This window comes from Procambarus clarkii, chromosome 62, assembly GCF_040958095.1.
Source record: "Procambarus clarkii isolate CNS0578487 chromosome 62, FALCON_Pclarkii_2.0, whole genome shotgun sequence".
In the NCBI taxonomy this organism is placed as follows: Eukaryota; Metazoa; Arthropoda; class Malacostraca; order Decapoda; family Cambaridae; genus Procambarus; species Procambarus clarkii.
Genome location: NC_091211.1, coordinates 10198384 through 10207599, shown reverse-complemented (window position 1 = coordinate 10207599; position 9216 = coordinate 10198384). Strand labels below are relative to the sequence as shown.

The following is a 9216-nucleotide window of genomic DNA, read 5'->3' as shown; positions in this document are numbered from 1 at the left end:
ACAGAGTCGGTATGGAGTCCACCGCCACCCACAGGGTCGGTATGGGGTTCACTACCGCCCACTGGGTCGCTATGAAGTCAACTACCGTCCACAGGGTCGGTAGGGGTCCACTACCGCCCACAGGGTCGGCAGGGGGTCCACTGCCACCCACTGGGTCGGTAGGGGGTCCACTGCCGCCCACAGGATCGATAGGGGGTCCACTGCCGCCCACAGGGTCGATATGGGGGGGGTCCACTACCGCCCACAGGATCGATAGGGGGTCCACTGCCGCCCACAGGGTCGGTAGGGGGTCCACTGCCGCCCACACGTTCGGTAGGGGTCCACTGCCGCCCACAGGGTCGGTAGGGGGTCCACTGCCGCCCACAGGACCGATAGGGGGTCCACTGCCGCCCACAGGGTCGATAGGGGGTCCCTTACCGCCCACAGGGTCTCTATGAAGTCAACTACCGCCCATAGTGTTTGTATAGTGTCCACTATCGCCCATAGTGTTATTATGGGGTCCACTACCCCTCATAGGGTCGGTATGGGGGTCCATTACTACCCACAGGGTGTGTCTGGGGTCTATTTTGGCAATACTGCTTTTCCAATCTCATTTGTTGTTCAATGTAAAATATTTGTTGCTCGACTTGCAACAATTTATATATATATATATATATAGTATAGTGCCTTTGCAATAATGTACCAATGTGTGTATTTTCATAACTCGTTTTAAATTGTTGAAAAATAAATAACTACATTGTGAATGCAAGTCAATGTTTACATGCTAAATCAGAGTTGCCAGATTCCGCTTAAAATAGCAAATTGTGCTTATTTTCAAAGCTTGAGAATTTAGCTTTAAAGTAGTTAAAAAACTACGAATTTCGCAATTTGCTATGTACTTTAGTGTACTATTTTAAAATAAGATTGGTTTTTAAGCTGCAAGTCATATGAATCTCAAAAAAAGTATATTATTAACAATCTTATCTCCATAGTTCACTAGTTTCTGTAAATCAGATCTGGTAACTGTAGGCCAAGTACTGGAAGACTCAAGACACAATGTGTTGAAGCTATTCTCTTTGAAGAAGTCATCTCGACAGGATCTTCCAGCTCCAGCTATAAAACTTCACCAAACATGGATCTACCTAGTACATCAAATGGTAAGGAATTACTAAACTGTACAAAGTTTTATGCTAGAACATTTGTTACAGAATTGTCCCTGTCAGGGACAATTCAGTCCCTATTCTATGTGTACTCCATCACATAGTGACGGAGTATGTGGGAATAATTTTGTTGACACTGTCCATTTTGTCAATTCTACAACAGCAGATAATATGAATTCCCAGAGATATTTGTAACTTGAGATACTTGGTTTGGTTTGGTTAAGTTAGGTTAGGTTAGCCTAACCCAGTAAATCCTCCCCGGCTAGAATATAAACCCCGGACAAAGTGCTCGTGAAATGCCAGGCATTTGCAAATATGAGGATGTGGTTGATTAGATTATATTCTTTTCTATATCATAGATGTTCAATATATGAAAAATATTTTAGACTTAAAAATGGACCCCTGAGGTACTCAACTTAACACATTTCTTCATATTCATTCCCATTTAGTATGACCTTTTGCTCTCTTTGTTTTAACTATTGTTTTGTGCACTTTACAATTTTTTTCATGAACCTGTAATTTCCTTGCTAGTCTTCCATGTGGTACCTTATTAAAGTCTTTAGCATAATCCATGTATACTACATCCACCGGAAACCCTTTATCTGAGTACCATGTTACCATGTCCCAAAAGTGAGGAGGTTTATAAGGTAGCATCTGTTTTTAAGAAGACCATGGTGTGTCGATTGAATAAGATTGTTCACTGAAAGATGGTAAATGATTCCCTCCCTTAGGATTTTCGCCATGAGCTTGCAGATGTGTTATACCTAGCTGATTGGACATTAGTTTTGTGCTTAACTCTTTCTGCTTTTTTTTTAAATACTGTAAGGGTGAAATTTTCATATTTCAAATCTCGGGGTACTATCCCTTGGTTCAGATATTTTGTGGAAAGTATTTTCAGCAGTATTCATAGTTCTTCTGTCAGTTTATTTTCCTTTATAATTAAGGTTTGTTTTCTTTTGTACCATAGAAAGTACCACAGAAAGGTGTTATAATGTTGTGTTAGCTTTTCTGTACAATTTTTCTTTTTTGTTTGTATAAAAGGCTATGCAATGAATTCAAATATTTACGCTACCAATCAATTTTTCAGATAGATCATCGGATTTTGACAGTATGCTGTACATACCAGATGTTCCAAAAATAACTACAGACAACAATAATGGTACTGTGTTTACTATTTTTATACTTTATATATAGGAAGACAAGTTCAATCAATGAGCATTTTAATATATCATCAAAATTTTCATACATTTCTTTCACTTTGTTACACTTGTAAAAACTTATTCTTAGCTATATTTATATAAATGTTAATACCACTGTTAAATGAACATATTGATTTGTGTCCTTATTAGTTATAGCTTATTTATGTTGACCCAGCACCTTACTAAAGGGATTACCTTAACTTGTGTCACTATCTCTCTAGGGGGCTCCAGGTAGGCAGTATAGGTAATGCCACTAACATGCATATCATTATGGGAAAGTCCATAATTTAACACATAATTATAAGTAGGAAATTTGTAGCAAATTTTAAGATTATTAATAGGTACATTGTAGCATAATTTTGCATAAGCATAATTTTCTTGTTTTGTTCTTGTACTTTTCCTTCGAACAGTATTATTTTCTCTTCAGAATTTCACCGGAGAATAGCAGTGATGACTAGAGAACATCTTGAACGTGAGTACCAGAAAGCACGTGCTGCAATGATACAAAGAAATGAGTACTTGAAGAGACTCTTAAACGTGGAGGAACCAAACTCAATAAAGGTGACAAACAAGAAACAGAAAAAAGATAACATACAGGATGTATCACACATTAATTCAAAACAAAGACCAGCTGCACCCCAATCTGATGGTAATCTTCTATTATTTTCTTAACAATATTTCTACAGCTGTTATTTGTGTACTTTCCAATAATATTTGTTGCCTATTTTTAAGTGTATGCTAGACAATTATGGAGATTAAATTACTATAACACTGAACAACTTGGTAGCATAAAGTTAGTTATAGTAATATCTTGAGATTTGTCTGAAAATATTAATACTTGTATACAATTTGCAATTATGTACCATGCTTAAATCTTCAAATGTGCCACCCAGACATTCTGCCTGCTATACTTTCACCACCACACATTCAAAATGCGGGCTATTCTACTAGTGGCAGAACGTACACTCAAAGTTATTTGGCAGCTGGTGAAGAAACTTTGGAATCATTTGATGTTGGTATGTCCCAACATCATTTGTTGGTATTTAAATGAGGGTTTATTTAATGGACACACGTCATAAATATTATGTACCAAAATTGTGCTTAATGCCTATGAAATTTTGTTTAACATATTATACTAATCATTCCTTTCACTTACAAATTTTTCTTACTAATTTTTAATCCCATATTTCAAAGTACTTGCTGCAGAACTTGAACAAATTAAAGATTCTCAGCCAAGTGTTTCTGACTGGCAAAAAAGAAGAAAAAATGCAGAGATTAATTGGGGAGAAAGCAGGGCAATGCTGTTCGATTGGACATTGTCTGAGTTGGGTGTTCCAGATAAAGGTAAATTAAATATTGCTGTGTTCATTAAGGTTATACTGTATAATAAGCATCATATGCATATTAATGACACTCTATTAATACATTTAGACTTCAGATTGTTTAAAATGTTAGGTATACAGTATTTAAAATTAGTATAAATAATTACCCCTTTTTTCATCAGGTAAAGTTTGTGTACAATGTACAAATTGTGAGGCAAGCATCAAATGTGAAGACTGTTTTGCATTTTTGTGTCACATTTGTGACCAAATGCAACATTTTCTCATGCCTTTCCACCACAGATTATATTGGAAAAATGGCTTTTATGAGCCATTAGACCCGACACAAACTGTGTGCCCTGAAGGAAATATCTTTCACTGGAGTAAGTATACGATACCTGTATAAAATCCGTACTTTGTTCCGAGATTACTTCTACTTCCCAATCCCAGTCTAGAGCTACGATTATCTTGGTATAACAAAATAAAATGAATAAATGTTTCATTTCAGTCATTACAACATTTGGAGAAGTCTTAAAGTTTAAACCTGACACTTGGTTTTATAGATTGATTTAATCGTCTGATTGTTTCTTTTCTGTGAATTTCTCAGTCATTATCTGGAGAATAATGTCAATATTTTGTACAATCAAGAAACAATGAAATATTCAGTCTGAAATTCTTTTCCATAAAACTCATTTTGTCAAACTGTCTTCCTTTTCTTTGTTACCAGAACCTGTTGTACCAGCCCAACCACCAAATTCTTGCCCCAACTGCACAGATTGCAAGTTTAAAATTTCAAGCTCCAGCAATCTCTGCATCTTCATCACTATAATGGGTAAATAAACTTTAAAATTTACCCTTTTATTTCCATTACCGGATATTCCTGAATCACAATACATTTTGAAATTTTTGTTGCTATAAATGTTAATTTTTACATCACTATTTTAGCAAGTCGCCACACCACTCAATGCACTGTATTTTAAACTACAGGAAGGTATGACCTCTATACTCCAATCTATACATGCCACTGTGGATATGAGCATCAACAACTAGGCAAGACCATGCACAAGTCTGGTTTCTATTCATCATTAGGAAAGAGCAGCACATTCTACAGCACCAGTCTGCTTGAATCATGGCACCATATAAAAAGAAATTGTCCTGGAACATCATTTCGGGCATTAGTCACTGCACTGGAATCCTTTGGTGCTTCTCGTGGGCGTGTATGTTTTGATACCGTTATTCTTAATATTTTCAGTTTTATATTTCAATACAAAAATTATCAAAATTTTGTAGTAATGTATATTCATTTATTAATAATTAGTTTTTAATTTTGTTCAAACACAAAATGGAATGTTTTTTTTGTTTATTTATCTTATGTCATAATATGCATTTTAAATGTCACCATCTAAAAAATTCTATTCCTAGATTGGACCCATTAATTATATAACTTCGAAGAGAGTGTTCTTCGAATGGCGATTCCAGCAATATGAGCTGAGAAAAATTAGAGGAGAAGCTGACAATGAGTGTCCTGCTTGTGATAAAACCCCTTTAGCAGTACATATTGATGGCAACAAGAAGCTGTATCGTTACAACAAAGTTGGGAGGTAATAAAATGTGCTTTACAGATACTTAATGTATAGTATTCTTTTGTTCTCTACACACACTATATTATAATGAATTATATTGTCTTCAAATTAATGTTCTTATAAATAAAGTATGCACATATAAATATACATTGTCATATGACATATTTTTTAACTGAGTATGTCTTTATAGTTTGCCTTTCAATTGCATCCATATCATCATTTTATTTATCTAACACCATGTAAATTTTTGTTTTATGTAAAATTTAGCAGTGCATCAGAATTCTTCATAGGCTTTTAATTTTTGTACAATAATTTGAATTTTTTTTTACTGTATACTTTTATGTTAAAGGTATTATATGGAGGGCGGTGGCAAGAAGGAAGTGGCATGACTTTAGGGGAAGAGGCAGAGCAAGTGTTTGCATACCTCTCACGATACAACTCTACAACTAAAAACATGCTGAAAGCTGGTATTTGTTTATATGGTTCATCTGATCAAGTTTTTTATTATTTTACCTGCCCTGTAATCAGTATAATGCGATTTGTATTCAGTATTCAATAAGTATCAACTCCCTCAAATAATCAATAAAAGAATGAAAACATATTGGTGAAACTTGAGTTGGTCTTGGTGAGTAAAGGTATGTTATGAAACTGTTATTAATCTATGCTCTTCAAGATGTTCATTGCTATAAATATTTTTCTCAGAAAGAACAGAAGAACTCACAGAGGGTGCAGTCTTTTGGAACCATCGAAAAATTGATGGACTGGCTCGTGCATTAGTTACTCGACTCAGAAAGGTACTAAAAATAATATATATTTATTTTATTTATTTGTATTTATTTTGAAACTTATTATAATGCATTTATATGTGAAAGGTATTATAATGCATTTATAGGTTAGTTATGTGTTCAGATCATGTACTACATATATTTTCCATTATAAATTAGCGACCATTTCCTTGAATTAACTGCTTGAACTTTTTCAATATATCAATAAGGTTAATTTGTATAAAGTATATAGTATTTAATTAACCTAAATGTATGATTCCGAGATATATCAAATGTGTTCACAGAGAAATCACAGTATCGTGATATATCACGGGAACTGTGATGAGGGTTTGAACCCCATGCACTGAGTGCTCTCAGATGCATGCTCTAGTTCACTACGCCACGACATGGTCAGATGAATTGCAACTTGGAGTACTACTGCACCCACAAGGATCCCAAGGCTTCCACTGAAGCCAAACCAGGTTTCACACAATTCCCCCATGAACTCGGTCTCTGTCATTCAGTAGTTCTGCCTTTGATGCCCCCATTTCAATGTCTTTCTCCATGTATTGATATATCACAATAATATGAATTCTATGTGTATTGAAAGGGCCATCAGAGGTAAAACTACTGGAGGACACAGACCAAGTACATGGGAAACTGCATGCACAACCGCCCATGGAATGGGTATGGGGGTGCATAATTAACAAAAATTGAATTGTGGGTTCATTAGTACCCTAGGTTGCAATTCTTTTGACCATGTTGTGGCGCATTCAACTACAGCAAGCATCTGGGAATGCCAAGCCCATAGGTTCGAACCACTCATCATGGTTAATGTGATTTGTTCATTAAATTTATTATATTTTCAAATAGGCCAGAGAGACGGAAATAACAGTTTCAAATGAGATCGACAAACTTGATGTTCAAAAGTCATTGATTCAAGAATGGCGATCTGACCTACAAATGATTTGTAAGGAGTTAGAGTTAAACACTGGAACAACCTCGAAGAACATAAAATATTCTATCGAGGCAGTTGCAGACTCTATCAGGCATCGCAAAAATCTGATTGCCACTGATGCAGGTAGGCTTACTATTTCTTTGTTAACTCTGAAGCAATTTCTATTTAGCTCTTGTCTATAATTTCTATGTAGGTAAATGATGAGGAAATTTTTTTAACAACTTTAAAACTTTCAGCCAAAAAACTTTATTTGCAGCATCCAGTAAAATGCGCTCTTCCCTCCGGCACAGAAATGAGTGTGATAGGAAAAAGCTTCAAGGCTTCATAAAAATCTACAATAGTGAAAACTCTGAAATTCTCAGTGAAAAGGATGCAATAGAAGGTATCCTGCCATGGCACAATTTATTGCCTCATCATAGCCAAAATGGTATGTAACTACATCTCATTTTATCAGGGGTTACAATTCGGCCTTATCAAGATAACTAACATTTAGCATGCATAATGGATAAGCTTTACTTATTTTTGAAGTAAAATATCATCACTACTGTTTGTAAAATAGGTGCAGTATCATAATCCGTAGGTTTTTATCAGGTTGATACTGCACAATAAACTATGTATAGTATGTATAATGCAAGTACCTAAACTGTAATTACATTAAATTGAGTTGTAGTTTACTTGCAGTAAATATAAATTTCCTCTTTTATTAGTGTCCCTTGCTCAAAAAAAGAAGGCAGTAGAAGATGTGGAGCTTCAGAAGAGATCCAGAGAAGAGCAACAACACACTGTTCAAGAAATGCTGCATTATCTCGCATATTACAAGAATAAGAGAGAGATTTTAACCGAACATACTGAAGAGTTGTTATGTGGAATTTTTCCTTCATATCTAAGCAAGGTAAGCTAACAGCCTAAATGTGTGTTGCAATTCAGTTCTTCATAAACATTTATCCAGCAGAATTTTATACTTGTCTTGCTATTTACAACTTTGACAGGTAGACAATTCCATGGTTTTCATATACTGTACTGGTGTGTTTTACATATATTTGAACTTTTACCGAAAACTTTATTTATTTATTCTAATTTCTTTAGTATTTTCAGGGAAATTTGTAAATGTCTTAAACCCCATTAAATAGTCTATATATTACAGGATCCTAACAAGTACACTATTGAAGAGAAGCACCTATCAACCAAAAATAAGAGTGGAATCTTGGCTCTTTTGAAGCAAGGGCAAAAGATGTGTTCTGACAAGCTGAGTGATGCAAAGCGTTTATTTGGATACCAGGAAGAGGATGTTGATGTTTCCGAGCCCTACCTGGAGCTTTGTGACAGTGAAGATGATGATGATGAAGATGAAGATTTACTACTAAACTCATGATACAAAAGTTAAGTATAATAAATTTTACCTGATTTCTCTTGCTAATTTCTCTTACTTAATTTCTCTAATTTCTAATTATCCTAGCCCTAAGATTGCTACTGGCCTCCATTGCCTTGCCTGCACTTTGTTTCCCCCTTAACCATATCACTCATTCTTACAGGTGTGAGACAGAGAGGTACAAGATCATCCAAGAGGAACAACACCTGAAGCACCCAACATTTGGGTGTTTTAATTAATAAAAACGCCCTTCATGGCTTCACTCATCCTGGCTGGTTTAATTAAAAAAACCTAACCTAAACCTAATATATATACCTCTAGAGTCAAGGGAGTTAAGTTTTAGGCTGCACAATGAAACTGCTATTGACAATTTTATAACTGCTGCTGATAATGTCTGTCCTGTGACTTTTTTGTAAGCATAACCAAAAGGCTTAACAATCCCTTGCTTACAAAGGGAATACTTAAACCCATTAATAAAAAACATGACCTTGAGAAGAAGTATAGGTTAGGAATTGTCTCCAAAGAATTCTCATGCTCTTCAACAGGTCACTTGAACTCCAAACCTTTCCAGTTATCCTAAAAAAAGCGAGTTACCCCTGTACACAAATGTGGTGATCTCACAGATGTTAACAATTACAGACCTATATCAATCCTGCCTAACTTGTCAACATTTTTTGAAAAACTAATCTACAAGCAGTTTTACTCTTATCTAGCCAAACACCATATACTTAGTACTAGGCTGTACAAGAATATAACAACTCTTGTATATATCTCAAAAAAAAAAAAAAAAAAAAAAAAGCACAAGACGAAGCTTGAAAAAGTTTAGTGGTATGCAAATAGGCTAGTCCCAGGACTAAGAGGCATGAGTTACGAGGACAGGCTGCG

The 9216-nt window shown here is 35.3% G+C and overlaps 1 protein-coding gene and 1 long non-coding RNA gene across 2 annotated transcripts; both read left to right on the top strand.

Moving 5' to 3' along the window:
* Window positions 1-1024: 1024 nt before the first annotated feature.
* On the top strand, window positions 1025-3434 carry LOC138354208 (uncharacterized). The gene is made up of 3 exons (XR_011223467.1): window positions 1025-1136; window positions 2227-2298; window positions 2766-3434. It is a non-coding gene; the product is annotated as an uncharacterized lncRNA (long non-coding RNA).
* Window positions 3435-3553: 119 nt separating this feature from the next.
* LOC138354259 (uncharacterized) lies at window positions 3554-8598 on the top strand. Its single transcript, XM_069308170.1, has 11 exons — window positions 3554-4040; window positions 4385-4489; window positions 4645-4874; window positions 5080-5258; window positions 5590-5707; window positions 5943-6034; window positions 6878-7085; window positions 7219-7389; window positions 7670-7854; window positions 8107-8342; window positions 8495-8598. The coding sequence occupies exons 5-10, from the start codon at window positions 5626-5628 to the stop codon at window positions 8332-8334; spliced, it is 966 nt and encodes a 321-aa protein (XP_069164271.1). The 5' UTR covers window positions 3554-4040; window positions 4385-4489; window positions 4645-4874; window positions 5080-5258; window positions 5590-5625; the 3' UTR covers window positions 8335-8342; window positions 8495-8598.
* Window positions 8599-9216: the final 618 nt, after the last annotated feature.

What these genes read in the sequence shown, in the direction of transcription:
- LOC138354259 (XM_069308170.1), top strand. Translation starts at nt 5,626, where the DNA reads ATGACTTTAGGGGAAGAGGCAGAGCAAGTGTTTGCATACCTCTCACGA. An exon ending in TAGTTACTCGACTCAGAAAG is followed by an intron (nt 6,035 to 6,877) that starts GTACTAAAAATA and finishes ATTTTCAAATAG; the next exon opens with GCCAGAGAGACGGAAATAAC. An exon ending in TTCCTTCATATCTAAGCAAG is followed by an intron (nt 7,855 to 8,106) that starts GTAAGCTAACAG and finishes TATATATTACAG; the next exon opens with GATCCTAACAAGTACACTAT.